This window comes from Coregonus lavaretus (genome assembly GCF_964263955.1).
Source record: "Coregonus lavaretus genome assembly, chromosome: 6".
Lineage (NCBI taxonomy): Eukaryota > Metazoa > Chordata > Actinopteri > Salmoniformes > Salmonidae > Coregonus > Coregonus lavaretus.
Genome location: NC_139993.1, coordinates 52,417,435 through 52,432,877, shown reverse-complemented (window position 1 = coordinate 52,432,877; position 15,443 = coordinate 52,417,435). Strand labels below are relative to the sequence as shown.

At 51.8% G+C, this 15,443-nt stretch overlaps 1 protein-coding gene across 1 annotated transcript in view; it reads left to right on the top strand.

The window, feature by feature from the left end:
• Positions 1–15,443, top strand: part of LOC311131143 (desmocollin 2-like protein) — a 30,481-nt gene that overhangs the window by 3,171 nt on the left and 11,867 nt on the right. The window contains exons 4-11 of the mRNA XM_084163978.1: positions 32–196; positions 8,542–8,697; positions 8,838–8,982; positions 9,077–9,231; positions 9,649–9,783; positions 11,302–11,487; positions 13,395–13,642; positions 14,205–14,347. Coding sequence (XP_084020104.1) covers positions 32–196; positions 8,542–8,697; positions 8,838–8,982; positions 9,077–9,231; positions 9,649–9,783; positions 11,302–11,487; positions 13,395–13,642; positions 14,205–14,347 — 1,333 coding nt within the window. The remainder of the gene's footprint in view (positions 1–31; positions 197–8,541; positions 8,698–8,837; positions 8,983–9,076; positions 9,232–9,648; positions 9,784–11,301; positions 11,488–13,394; positions 13,643–14,204; positions 14,348–15,443) is intronic.

Genomic DNA, 15,443 nt, shown 5'->3' with positions numbered 1-15,443 from the left:
TTTACTTATCACTGTGACACTGTCCTTATAGGAGCATATTCAAGTACCCATGAGGGTGCCCTTAAACGTGCCTGCACAGAAAGGGGCCCAGAGGGGTCCTTCTGAGGTCCTGAGGCGCTCTAAAAGGAGATGGAGTCCTCTCCCGTTCAGCATCATAGAGCAGGACATCCCACCGTTCCCCAAAGACGTAGAACTGGTGAGGACATGCATCATTATCACTCTCCTCACATCCTCCCTTCTCTTTCCTCATGTATCCCATCGGTCTTACTCTCCTATCCCTCTTCTATCACCTTCCCCCCTCCTCATCTCAATCCCCTTCCCCCTCCTCATCTCAATCACCTTCCCCCTCCTCATCTCAATCACCCCCCCTCTCCTCACTCAATCACCCCCCCTCTCCTCATCTCAATCACCTTCCCCCCTCCCTCATCCAAGTCACATTCCCCCCCTCCTCATCCCAGTCACCTTCCCCCCTCCTCATCCCAGTCACCTCCCCCCCTCCTCATCCCAGTCACCTTCCCCCCTCCTCATCCCAGTCACCTTCCCCCTCCTCATCCCAGTCACCTTCCCCCCCTCCTCATCCCAGTCACCTTCCCCCCTCCTCATCTCAATCACCTTCCCCCTCCTCATCTCAATCACCCCCCCTCCTCATCTCAATCACCTTCGCCCTTCCTCATCCAAGTTACCTTCCCCCCTCCTCATCCCAGTCACCTTCCCCCCTCCTCATCCCAGTCACCTTCCCCCTCCTCATCTCTGTCACCTTCCCCCCCTCCTCATCTCTGTCACCTTCCCCCCTCCTCATCCCAGTCACCTTCCACCCTCCCATCCCAGGGTTCTCATCCCAGTCACCTTCCCCCCTCCTCATCCCAGTCACCCCCCCCCCTCCTCATCCGTCACCTCCCCCCTCCTCATCCCAGTCACCTTCCCCCCCATCATCCCAGTCACCTTTCCCCCTCCTCATCTCTGTCACCTTCCCCCCCTCCTCATCTCTGTCACCTTCCCCCCTCCTCATCTCTGTCACCTTCCCCCCTCCTCATCCCAGTCACCTTCCACCCTCCTCATCCCAGTCACCTTTTACCTTCCACCCTCCTCATCCCATTCTCCTTCCACCCTCCTTATCCCATTCACCTTCCAACCTCCTCATCCCAGTCACCCCCCCCTCATCCCAGGGTTCTCCCCCCCCCCCCCTCAACCCAGGCACCTTCCCCCCTCCTCATCCCAGTCACCTTCCCCCCTCCTTATCCCTGTCACCTTCCCCCCTCCTCATCCCTGTCACCGTCCCCCCCCCTCATCCCAGTAACCTTCCCCCTCCTCATCCCAGTAACCTTCCCCCTCTCCTCATCCCAATCACCTTCCCCCCTCCTCATCTCAATCACCTTCCCCCACTCCTCATCCCAGTCACCTTCCCCCACTCCTCATCCCAGTCACCTTCCCCCTCCTCATCCCAGTCACCTTCCCCCTCCTCATCCCAGTCACCTTCCACCCTCCTCATCCCAGTCACCTTTTATTTTCCACCCTCCTCATCCCATTCTCCTTCCTCCCTCCTTATCCCATTCACCTTCCAACCTCCTCATCCCAGTCACCCCCCCCTCATCCCAGGGTTCTCCCCCCTCCTCATCCCAGTCACCTCCCCCCCCTCCTTATCCCTGTCACCTTCCCCCCTCCTCATCCCTGTCACCGTCCCCCCCCCTCATCCCAGTAACCTTCCCCTCCTCATCCCAGTAACCTTCCCCCTCTCCTCATCCCAATCACCTTCCCCCCTCCTCATCTCAATAACCTTCCCCCACTCCTCATCCCAGTCACCTTCCCCCTCCCCATCCCAGTCAGCTTCCCCCTCCTCATCCCAGTCACCTTCCCCCCTCCTCATCCCAGTCACCTTCCCCCCTCCTCATCCCAGTCACCTTCCCCCTCCTCATCCCAGTCACCTTCCCGCCCTCCTCATCCCAGTCACCTTCCCGCCCTCCTCATCTCTGCCAACTTCCCCCCCTCCTCATCTCTGTCACCTTCCCCCCCTCCTCATCCCAGTCACCTTCCACCTTTCACCCTCCTCATCCCAGTCACCTTTCACCCTCCTCATCCCAGTCACCTTCCCCCTCCTCATCCCAGTCACCTTCCCCCTCCTCATCCAAGTCACCTTCCCCCCTCCTCATCCTAGGCACCTTCCCCCCTCCTCATCCCAGGCACCTTCCCCCCTCCTCATCTCTGCCACCTTCCCCCCCTCCTCATCTCTGCCACCTTCCCCCCCTCCTCGTCTCTGTCACCTTTCCCGCCCTGCTCATCCCAGTCACCTTCCACCTTTCACCCTCCTCATCCCAGTCACCCTTCACCCTCCTCATCCCAGTCACCCCCCCCTCATCCCAGGGTTCCCCCCCTCATCCCAGGCACCTCCCCCCCCCTCATCCCAGGCACCCCCCCCCCTCATCCCAGCCACCTTCCCCCCCTCCTCATCCCAGCCACCTTCCACCCCCCGTCATCTCTGCCACCTTCCCCCCTTCCTCATCTCTGCCACCTTCCCCCCTCCTCATCCCAGTCACCTCCCCCCTCATCATCCCAGTCCCTTCCCCCCTCCTCATCCCAGTCCCTTCCCCCCCTCCTCATCCCAGTCCCTTCCCCCCCTCCTCATCCCAGTCACCTCCCCCCCCCTCCTCATCCCAGTCACCTTTCCCCCCCTCCTCATCCCAGTCACCTTCCCCCTCCTCATCCCAGTCACCTTCCCCCTCCTCATCCCAGACACCTTCCCCCTCCTCATCCCAGTCACCTTCCCCCTCCTCATCCCAGTCACCTCCCCCCCTCCTCATCCCAGTCACCTTTCCCCCTCCTCATCCCAGTCACCTTTCCCCCTCCTCATCCCAGTCAGCTTTCCCCCTCCTCATCCCAGTCACCTTTCCCCCTCCTCATCCCAGTCACCTTTCCCCTCCTCATCCCAGTCACCTCCTCCTCATCCCAGTCACCCTCCTCACCTCAGGCACCTTCCCCCTTCCTCATCTCAATCACCTTCCCCCTCCCCCATCCCAGTCACCTCCCACCCTCCTCATCCCAGTCACCTCCCACCCTCCTCATCCCAGTCACCTCCCACCCTCCTCATCCCAGTCACCTTCCCCCCTCCTCATCCCAGGCACCATCCCCTCCTCATCCCAATCACTTTCCCCCTTCCTCATCCCAACCACCTCCCCCATCCCAGTCACCTTCCATCCTCCTCATCCCAGTCACCTTCCCCCCTCCTCATCCCAGTCACCTTCCCCCCTCCTCATCCCAGTCACCTTCCCCCCTCCTCATCCCAGTCACCTCCCCCCCTCCTCATCCCAGTCACTTTCCCCCCCTCCTCATCCCAGTCACCTTCCCCCCCTCTTCATCCCAGTCACCTTCCCCCCTCCTCATCCCAGTCACCTTCCCCCCCTCCTCAGCCCAGTCACCTTCCCCCCCTCATCTCAATCACCTTCACCCCCCCATCTCAATCACTTTCCACCCCTCTTCACACCGGTTTCCTTCCACCCTCCTCATCCTAGTCACCTTCCACCCTCCTCATCCCAGTCACCTTCCCCCCTCCTCATCCCAGTCATCTTTCCCCCTCCTCATCCCAGTCACCTTTCCCCCTCCTCATCCCAGTCACCTTTCCCCCTCCTCATCCCAGTCACCTTTCCCCCTCCTCATCCCAGTCACCTTTCCCCCTCCTCATCCCAGTCACCTTTCCCCCTCCTCATCCCAGTCACCTTTCCCCCTCCTCATCCCAGTCACCTTTCCCCCTCCTCATCCCAGTCACCTTTCCCCCTCCTCATCCCAGTCACCTTTCCCCCTCCTCATCCCAGTCACCTTTCCCCCTCCTCATCCCAGTCACCTTTCCCCCTCCTCATCCCAGTCACCTTTCCCCCTCCTCATCCCAGTGACCTCCCCCCCTCCTCATCCCAGTCACCTTTCCCCCTCCTCATCCCAGTCACCTTTCCCCCTCCTCATCCCAGTCACCTTTCCCCCTCCTCATCCCAGTCACCTTCCCCCCCCTCCTCATCCCAGTCACCTTCCCCCCCTCCTCATCCCAGTCACCTTCCCCCCCTCCTCATACCAGTGACCTCCCCCCCTCCTCATCCCAGTTACCTTCACCCCCTCATCTCAATAACTTTCCACCCCTCCTCATCCCAGTCACCTCCCCCCTCCTCATCCCAGTCACCTTCCCCCTCATCTCAATCACCTTCACCCTCCATCTCAATCACTTTCCACCCCTCCTCATCCCAGTCACCTCCCCCCTCCTCATCCCAGTCACCTTCCCCCTTCCTCATCTAAATCACCCCCCTCCTCATCCCAGTCACCTCCCCCCTCCTCATCCCAGTCACCCCCCCTCCTCATCCCAGTCACCTCCCCCCTCCTCATCCCAGTCACCTCCCCCCTCCTCATCCCAGTCACCTCCCCCCTCCTCATCCCAGTCACCCCCCTCCTCATCCCAGTCACCCCCCTCCCCATCCCAGTCACCTTCCCCCCCTCCTCATCCCAGTCACCTTCCCCCCCTCCTCATCCCAGTCCCTTCCCCCCTCCTCATCCCAGTTCCTTTCCCCCCTCCTCATCCCAGTCACCTTCCCACCCCTCCTCATCCCAGTCACCTCCCCCCTCCTCATCCCAGTCACCTTCCCCCTTCCTCATCTAAATCACCCCCCTCCTCATCCCAGTCACCTCCCCCCCCTTCCTCATCCCAGTCACCCCCCCCTCCTCATCCCAGTCCCTTTCCCCCTCCTCATCCCAGTTCCTTTCCCCCCTCCTCATCCCAGTCCCCCCCCCCTCATCTAAATCTCTCTCAATCACCTTCACCTTCACCCTCCATCTCAATCACTTTCCACCCCTCCTCATCCCAGTCACCTCCCCCCTCCTCATCCCAGTCACCTTCCCCCTTCCTCATCTAAATCACCCCCCTCCTCATCCCAGTCACCTCCCCCCCTCCTCATCCCAGTCACCCCCCCCCTCCTCATCCCAGTCACCTCCCCCCTCCTCATCCCAGTCACCTCCCCCCTCCTCATCCCAGTCACCTCCCCCCTCCTCATCCCAGTCACCTCCCCCCCTCCTCATCCCAGTCACCCCCCTCCTCATCCCAGTCACCTTCCCCCCCTCCTCATCCCAGTCCCTTCCCCCTCCTCATCCCAGTTCCTTTCCCCCCTCCTCATCCCAGTCACCTTCCCCCCCTCCTCATCCCAGTCACTTTCCACCCCTCCTCATCCCAGTCACCTCCCCCCTCCTCATCCCAGTCACCTTCCCCCTTCCTCATCTAAATCACCCCCCTCCTCATCCCAGTCACCTCCCCCCTCCTCATCCCAGTCACCCCCCCCTCCTCATCCCAGTCACCTTCCCCCCCCTCCTCATCCCAGTCCCTTTCCCCCTCCTCATCCCAGTTCTTTTCCCCCCTCCTCATCCCAGTTCCCCACCCCTCCTCATCTAAATCTCTCTCAATCACCTTCACCTTCACCCTCCATCTCAATCACTTTCCACCCCTCCTCATCCCAGTCACCTCCCCCCTCCTCATCTCAAATACCTTCCCCCTTCCTCATCTAAATCACCCCCTTCCTCATCTAAATCACCCCCCTCCTCATCCCAGTCACCTCCCCCCCTCCTCATCCCAGTCACCCCCCCCCTCATCCCAGTCACCCCCCCTCCTCATCCCAGTCACCTTCCCCCCTCCTCATCTCTTTCACCTTCCCCCCTCCTCACCCCAGTCACCTTCCCCCCTCCTCATCCCAGTCACCTTCCCCCCCCTCCTCATCTCTGCCACCTTCTCCCCCTCCTCATCTCTGCTACCTTCCCCCCCTTCTCATCTCTGCCACCCCCCCCCCCTCATCTCTGTCACCTTCCACCTTTCACCCTTCTCATCCCAGTCACCTTTCACCCTCCTCATCCCAGTCACCTCCCCCCCACCTCATCCCAGTCACCCCCCCTCCTCATCCCAGTCACCTTCACCCCTCATCCCAGGCACATTCCCCCCTCCTCATCTCAATCACCTTCCCCCCTCCTCATCCCAGTCACCTTCCCCCCCTCCTCATCCCAGTCACCTTCCCCCCCTCTTCATCCCAGTCACCTTCCCCCCCTCCTCATCCCAGTCACCTTCCCCCCCCTCCTCATCCCAGTCATCTTCCCCCCCTCCTCATCCCAGTCACCTTCCCCCCCTCCTCCTCATCCCAGTCACCTTCCCCCCTCCTCCTAATCCCAGTCACCTTCCCCCCCCTCATCCCAGTCACCTTCCCCCTCCTCATCCCAGTCACCCCCCTCCTCATCCCAGTCACCCCCCTCTCCTCATCTCAATCACCCCCCCTCCTCATCCCAGTCACCTTCCCCCCTCCTCCTCCCAGTCACCTTTCCCCCTCCTCATCCCAGTCACCTTTCCCCCTCCTCATCCCAGCCACCTTCCCCCCTCCTCATCCCAGCCACCTTCCCCCCTCCTCATCCCAGCCACCTTCCCCCCTCCTCATCCCAGCCACCTTCCCCCCTCCTCATCCCAGCCACCTTCCCCCCTCCTCATCCCAGCCACCTTCCACCTCATCTCTCTTACCTTCCACCCTCCTCATCCCAGTCACCTTCCACCCTCCTCATCCCAATCACCCCCCCCCTCCTCATCCCAATCATCCTCAGCAATCTACACACAATACCCCATAATGACAAAGTGAAAACAGGTTTTTTGAATGTTTTGCAAATTTATTAAACAGAAATAACAGATACATTATTTTCATAAGTATTCAGACCTTTGCTATGAGACTCGAAATTGAGCTCAGGTGCATCCTGTTTTCATTGATCATCCTTGAGATATTTTTACAATGTGATTGGAGTCCACCTGTGGTAATTTCAATTGATTGGACGTGATTTGGAAAGGCACACACCGGTCTATATTTTTTTACATTTACATTTTTAGTCATTTAGCAGACGCTCTTATCCAGAGTGCAGACTGGGGTGAGTGCATACATTTTAAATTTTTTATACTGGAATTGAACCCACAACCCTGGCGTTGCAAATGCCATGCTCTACCAACTGAGCTAGATCCCTGCCGGCCATTCCCTCCCCTACCCTGGACCAATTGTGCGCCGCCCCATGGGTCTCCCGGTCGCGGCCGGCTACGACAGAGCCTGGATTCGAACCAGGATCTCTAGTGGCACAGCTAGCACTGCGATGCAGTGCCTTAGACCACTGCGCCACTCGGGAGGACAATAAGGTCCCACAGTTGACAGTGCATGTCAGAGAAAAAATCAAGCCATGAGGTCGAAGGAATTGTCCGTAGAGCTCCGAGACAGGATTGTGTCGAGGCACAGATCTGGGGAAGGGTACCAAACATATCTGCAGCAATGAAGGTCCCCAAGAACACAGTGGCCTCCATCATTCTTAAATGGAAGAAGTTTGGAACCACCAAGACTCTTCCTAGAGCTGGCCGCCCGGCCAAACTGAGCCATCGGGGGAGAAGGGCCTTGGTCAGGGAGGTGACCAAGAACCTGCTGGTCAGTCTGACAGAGCTCTAGACTTCGTCTGTGGAGATGGGCGAACCTACCAGAAGGACAACCATCTCTGCAGCACTCCACCAATCAGGCCTTTATGGTAGAGTGGCCAGACGGAAGCCACTCCTCAGTAAAAGGCACATGACAGCCAGCTTGGAGTTTGCCAAAAGGCACCTAAAGACTCTCAGACCATGAGAAACAAGATTCTCTGGTCTGATGAAACCAAGATTGAACTCTTTGGCCTGAATGCTAAGCGTCACTTCTGGAGGAAACATGACACCATCCCTACGGTGAAGCGTGGTGGTGGCAGCATCATGCTGTGGGGATGTTTTTCAGCATCAGGCACTGGGAGACTAGTCAGGATCGAGGCAAAGATGAACGGAGAAAAGTACAGAGAGATCCTTGATGAAAACCTGCTCCAGAGCGCTCAGGACCTCAGACTGGGTCGGCGGTTCACCTTCCAACAGGACAACGACCCCAAGCACACAGCCAAGACAACGGAGGAGTAGCTTCGGGACAAGTTTCTGAATGTTCTTGAGTGGCCCAGCCAGAGCCCGGACTTGAACCCGATCGAACATCTCTGGAAAGACCTGAAAATAGCTGTGCAGCAACGCTCCCCATCCAACCTGACAGAGCTTGAGAGGATCTGCAGAGAAGAATGGGAGAAACTCCCCAAATACAGGTGTGCCAAACTATATAGAGTCATACCCAAGAAGACTTGAGGCTGTAATCGCTGCCAAAGGAGCTTCAACAAAGTACTGAGTAAAGGGCCTGAATACTTATGTAAATGTGATATTTTAATTTTTAATAATTAGCTAAAAAAGTTAATCCTATTTTTGCTTTGTCATTATGGGGTTTTGTGTGTAGATTGATGAGGAAAAAAATCAATTTAATCAATTTTAGAATAAGGCTGTAACCTAAGAATGTGGAAAAAGTCAAGGGGTCTGAATACTTTCCGAAGGCACTGTATGTGTCAGTGTGTTAGAACTGTACTGGTGTTTTAAGCTATTTAGCTATTTCTGTAAGTTTAAGTCTCTCTCACTCTCTTTCTCTCTCTCTCTCTCTCTCTCTCTCTCCCCCTCCCACTCCCTAGGTGGGGTCAGATTCGTCAGTGAATTTCACAGTGTACTATATGATCAGTGGTCCAGGAGTGACCATGTCCCCGGAGAAGCTTTTCTCTGTGGATCGTGACACAGGCATGGTGCGTGTACACTACCCTGTCGACCGGGAACAGTACCCCAAGTTTGTGGTAAGTGTGACAGACCTTCAGTACAGGCCATGGAGTTGGTCTAAATGAACTCACAAAGATTATAGGCAAGATAATAGCAGTGTAGTCATCTTGTCTGTCTGCTGTCTGTACCTCAGACCAAGAGTGGTGTGTGTGTGTAGTTCACAGCCCAGGTGTTTGACAGGCGGTCAGGGAAGGAGACAGATCGGCCTCTGGACATCACTGTTCTGGTAGAGGATATCAACGACAACGCACCAACCTTCTCTGGACTACTCACTTTCTCTGTGTTAGAGCAGTGCAAACCTGGTGAGTGTGTGTGTGTGTGTGTGTTTGTGTGTCTGATAGTTTAAGTACAGTATTGATATCTCTTTCTCTCTCACCCCTGCCTCCCTCTCTCCAGGTACTGAGGTAGGAGAAGTGAAGTCTACTGATAAGGATGAAGCAGACACCCCCCACACTAAGATCAGATACACCCTTCTGACTGGTGGTCAGTTCTTCACCATCGGGTCTCACAGTGGGCTGATCACAGCCAGGACCAGCACTCTTGACAGAGAGGTACCATAGGCAGGGCTTCCTTCCTTATTCAACACCCACTTATTTCCCTCTAAACACACCAGCATTGCTGTAAGATAGTTAGCCTATTGTATTGTTGTGCTATGTTAATATTATGTAACAAGTGATTGTTAGTCTCTGTCATTCTAGCTAACTGAATGGTGTACTGAATTTGAGGTAGAAACCAGTATAAACCAGAGCAGACTTCAGTACTCTTGAATGATGATACTTTACTGAGGTTTGCTGTGGTGAAAATGTTGTAGGTCCCGTGTGGCTCAATTGATAGAGCATTGCGCTTGCAATGCCAGGGTTGTGGGAGACCAGAACCAAAAATGTATGCACTCTCGATAAGAGCGTATGCTAAATGACTAAAATGTAAATGTAGTAGAAATGTCTCTCTGTGTGTTTGGGTCTTTCCAGACACAGGTGGTCCATGCTGTTACCATGGAGATCCGGGACATGGACGGAGCTAAGAACGGCCTGTTCAACACTGCTACGGCCACCATCACGCTACTGGACATCAACGACAACCCTCCCACCTTCAGAGAGACCACCGTACGTCACTCCTCCTGCGTGTGTTTAGGATGACGACTATGGACGCATCCCAAATGGAACCCTATTCCCTTTATAGTGCACTACTTTTGACCGGAGTCCATAGGGAGTAGGGATATAGAAATAGGGTGTCATTTGGGATGCATCCGATAAATCACTCATCTTTGATGCAAACTCAACGATATTGCACACAACATAGTAGCAATAGAGTGAATATGTGGAAAACTTTACATTTTGATAACACTTCAGCCAGACAGAAAAATGATATTTACTTAATTGTCAATTGCCACAGAGACAGACATTTGTATTTTTCCTTTATCCCAACCCCCCGCCACACTGCCTACAGCATTTGAAAATGGTAAATAGATTTTCACTTTTCTCAAACATGCTATTCAGGTAACAGCAGAGCTGTAGAGAGTGATTGTCTGGACAGGTTACCAGTTCTTTATCCTGAGGTCCTATTCTAACCTCTCAACCCTTCTGCCATGAGACAGCACTGTTTCTGTGTCCCAAATAGCACCCTATTCCCTGCATAGTGCCCTATTGGCCCTGGTCAAGGGCCCTGGTCAAAAGTTCTGCACTATAATGGGAATAGGGTACCATTTGGGACTTAGCCCGTGCTCTGCCTCTGAGACAGTGATTGAGGACCTCTCGGGCTGGCTTGGCCAGTACTTGTCCAAACTGTAGAGAAGCATCCAGGCACCCTGAGGGCCTGCTACACATACCAGCCAATTATTTACATTTTATTGGCTGTCGGAAAATAACACTGCAGGCTAATCTCTGCGTGGCAGGCCATTTAGAGTGTATTAGTAAATGCATGATTTTGATTGTAAGCAGACCTGCAGAATGTGTTTTAATGTATAGAGAATAACACATAGTAAGGTTGTGAAATTCCAGTAATTTTTCCCAAATTACCAGGTTTTCGAGAAATCCTAGATGAAAGATTCCCAAAATCGAAAGGGAGTAAGCAATAAACCTGGGAATTTGGGAAAGTTAACGGAGTTGTGCAACCCTTCACAGTAGTGGTATTGTCTGACATCTTGGTTTAAAAATACTCTTATTGTTTTGACAAGCGTTTAAGGACTACTGCCCTCTTTTACCCTTTTGACCCTTCGTAGCTTTCCATTCAGTCAAAATGTGTCTAAGCAAAACAGGTATGTGGTGTTAATAAGGCAGTCAACAAATCACCTCAGGGTATTTTCGGTAGGTGCTAAGTGGTCATTATTACATTTACATTTTAGTCATTTAGCAGACGCTCTTATCCAGAGCGACTTACAGTTAGTGAGTGCATACATTTTCATACTGGCCCCCCGTGGGAAATGAACCCACAACCCTGGCGTTGCAAGTGCCATGCTCTACCAACTGAGCTACACTGATATTTATTTAATGTATTTATTTGCACTTAAAAAGAAACATTATACATAAAAAATTAGGTGAAACATAACTGTGCATGGGCACAGTTAGGGCTCCTCTCTCAATCTAAATTATTTTACAAAATGATTGTTTGTTTCTGCCTGACAGTACAAGGCCACTATAAAGGAGAACAGAGCAGACGTGCTGGTCCTGAGGATTCCTGTGGATGACAAGGACGAGGAGAAGACCCCAAACTGGAACGCCAGGTTTGTCATCACCCAGGGCAACGAGAACGGGAATTTCCGGATCGACACGGACCATGAAACCAACGAGGGCCTGCTCTATGTCGTCAAGGTGACAGAGATAACAACAACCACAGATGAAGGCACTGACACAAACAAATGAATAAAACAAAGATAGTCACACACTTTAAATATGTTCCAAATACTTTTATGTGTATCCTACTATGATTTCATATCTTTAATATTCCATTAGTCAGCACCTGTCCATCTGTTTTGGGTCTGTGTCAACTCTTGCGTTTTACTTGACTGTCACAAATAAAAACACTGCTACAGAGAGAGAGAGACTGAGATACTGACAAAGACACAGAGACACTGACTAAAAGATGAATGATGACATTATAATGTACTCACACTGTTATAATTCAGAGGCAACTCTCTGGAGAGCTGAGCATGGAATTTGTCTTGGCAGACTTCTCTGTGTGTTTGTGTCCATATGCATGGGTGGGTGTTCTCCAGAACAGAACACTCTCACAAGCTGATTTTCATAGTAAAGGGGCAGTGCAGTCAAAAACGTGATTGTCCTGTGTTTTATATATACACTACCGGTCAAAAGTTAACACGTCCTACTGATTGAAGTTTTTTAAAACTATTTTCTACATTGTAGAATAATAGTGAAGAGACAAACTATGAAATAACATATGGAATCATGTAGTAACCAAAAAAGTGTTAAACAAATCAAAATATATTTCATATTTGAGATTCTTCAAATAGCCACCTTTTGCCTTGATGACAGCTTTGCACACTCTTGGCATTCTCTCAACCAGCTTCACCTGGAATGCTTTTCCAACAGTCTTGAAGGAGTTCCCACATATGCTGAGCACTTGTTGGCTGCTTTTCCTTCACTCTGCGGTCTGACTCATCCCAAACCATCTTCATTTGGTTGAGGTCGGGGGATTGTGGAGGCCAGGTCATCTGAGCACTCCCATCACTCTCCTTCTTGGTAAAATAGCCCTTACACAGCCTGGAGGAGTGTTGGGTCATTGTTCTGTTAATAGTCCCACTAAGCCCAAACCAGATGGGATGTCGTATCGCTGCAGAATGCTGTGCTAGCCATGCTGGTTAAGTGTGCCTTGAATTCTAAATAAATCACAGACAGTGTCACCAGCAAAGCACCTCCTCCTCTATGCTTCACGGTGGGAAATACAAATGCGTAGATCATCTGTTCACCCACACCGCGTCTCACAAAGACACGGCGGTTGGAACCAAAAATCTCAAATTTGGACTCCAGACCAAAGGACACATTTCCACTGGTCTAATGTCCATTGCTCGTGTTTCTTGGCCCAAGCAAGTCTCCTCTTCTTATTGGTGTCCTTTAGTAGTGGTTTCTTTGCAGCAATTTGACCATGAAGGTCTGATTCACAGTCTCCTCTGAACAGTTGATGTTGAGATGTGTCTGTTACTTGAACTCTGTGAAGCATTTATTTGGGCTGCTATTTCTGAGGCTGGTAACTCTAATGAACTTATCGTCTGCAGCTCTGGGTCTTCCATTCCTGTACCAGGCGGTATAAGTTAATAGCTCTCTGGAGAGCTGAGTGTGGAATTAGTATTGGCAGACTTGTCTCTCTCTCTCTCTGTGTGTGTGTGTGTGCATGCATGCTTGTTTGGGTGGGTGGGTATGTGTGTCTAAGTTGTAGCAGTGATAAGAAGTGAGCGTGGTTGTTATTATTAGCTGGTCACAGTGCGTCTCTGCTCTCTGGTAGGTGGTTGTTAAATGTGTCAGAGAATGGAGACATCAGCTTGACCTGAGTCATAACAGGAACATTTTGCACAGGTTGTGTCCCAAATGGCACCCTGTTCCCTATATAGGGCTCTGGTCAAAAGGTGTGCACTATGTAGGGAATAGGGTGCCATTGGGGATGCAACCACAGAGCTCAGGCTAATGCTGACAGAATGACAGCCAGGCTAGACTGAGTTAGTCATGAACCTGTTTTCTTCTCTCCTCTCCCACCCCTCCTCCAGCCTCTTGATTATGAGAAGGGGAAGACAGTGAAGCTGATGATCTCTGCCCAGAACGAGGCTCCCCTGGTGGGCATGGCAGGGACCTGGCTGTCCATCCCTGTGGATGTCAGTGTGGGTGATGAGGATGAGGGGCCAGAGTTTACCCCTCCTAACATGGTGATCAGGGTTAAAGAGAACACTCCCAACGGGACCCTGCTCTCCACCTACACAGCACTGGACCCAGAGACCAAGAGTAGCAAGGGGATCAAGTACGGACCACTGTCCCTTGTACACACTAATGACCCACTGTCCCTAGTACACACTAATGACCCACTGTCCCTAGTGCACACTAATGACTAACAGTAGAGTAAAGGAAGAATATAGACCTAAGACTACCCTAAAGCTGGTTACATTAGACTAGATTGAAATGTCATTACAACCACTTTTACCCCATGGGAGTAAATTATACTTTTGTTTAGATTAAATGAGATGTTATGAGATGTTTTCTAGTGTCTCTTATACATTCTTCTATTCATGTTTCTACATGCATATCATGTTGCACTTATCAACCAAAGTTTGGAATGCATCAATAGCTCTATGCTATCTGTTAAACCTGTTCTCGCTCTCTCTCTCTCTCTGTGTGTGTGTGTGTGTGTGTGTGTGTGTAAGATGGCGCCGACAGACATGGCAGCTCTGCTTCTAGCTCCTAAGCAATTTTGCAGTATTTTGTTTTTTTACAAGCATTTCGCTACACCTGCAATAACATCTGCTAAATATTTGTATGTGACCGATAAAACATTTGATTAGTGTGTGTGTGTGTGTGTGTTGTAGGTACTACACAAAATTTGACCCTGGCTCATGGATAGCTGTGGGGGAGACCACGGGAGAGCTGAGGGTAGCTAACACCATCGACCTTGAGTCTCCTCTAGTTACCAACGGAGCCTACACCATCACCATCAAAGCTGTGGATGAGAGTGAGTGGCGTTTTCACCCAAACTGTTATTACACATGGGCAACCGCACTGGAGAGTGTGTAAAGGATGTCATACATGTATTAATATCAAAGGACACATCTGCCTTTTGGGGTTTAATAACATTTCCCTGTGAGGTTTACAGCTTTACGCATAGTGTAGGTGAACATGCAGTGATACAGTAAAACATGACTTGCTATGCTGACTCCTCCCATCTCTTTGTTTGGCTTGTTATCTTGTGAGGCGTTGCTGAGAACACCTGGAGTAGCTGAACAGGGGTGTGACTGATCTGTGTTTCTGGGTTGTCAATCAGGGTGTGGCAGGCAGAAACTCTCCTTTGTGCTCAGTGTACTTTGTACTTGAACTATTTGCACTACTTTACAACAGTGTATATAGACATATGACATTTGAAAGGTCTCTATTCCTTTGGAACATTTGTGAGTGTAATGAACATTTGTTTACTGTACATTTGTTGTTGTTTATTTCACTTTTGTTTATCTATTTGACTTGCTTTGGCAATGTAAACATACACTAAATATACAAAAGTATGTGGACATCCCTTAAAATTAGTCAATTCGGCTATTTCAGCCACACCCATTGCTGACAGGTGTATAATATCGAGCACACAGCCATGCAATCTCCATAGACAAACATTGGCAGTAGAATGGCCTTACTGAAGAGCTCAGTGACTTTCAACGTGGCACCGTCATAGGATGCCCCCTTTCCAACAAGTCAGTTCGTAAAAATGTTGCCCTGCTAGAGCTGTGAAGTGGAAACGACTAGGATCAACAACAGCTCAGCCGCGAAGTGGTAGGCCACACAAGCTGAATTGTGGCCCATTCCTCCTGACACAGCTGGTGTAACTGAGTCAGGTTTGTAGGCCTCCTTGCTCGCACATGCTTTTTCAGTTCTGCCCACACATTTTCTATAGGATTGAGGTCAGGGCTTTATGATGGCCACTCCAATACCTTGACTTTGTTGTCCTTAAGCCATTTTGCCACAACTTCGGAAGTATGCTTCGGGTCATTGTCCATTTGGAAGACCCTTTTGCGACCAAGCTTTAACTTCCTGACTGATGTCTTGAGATGTTACTTCAATAT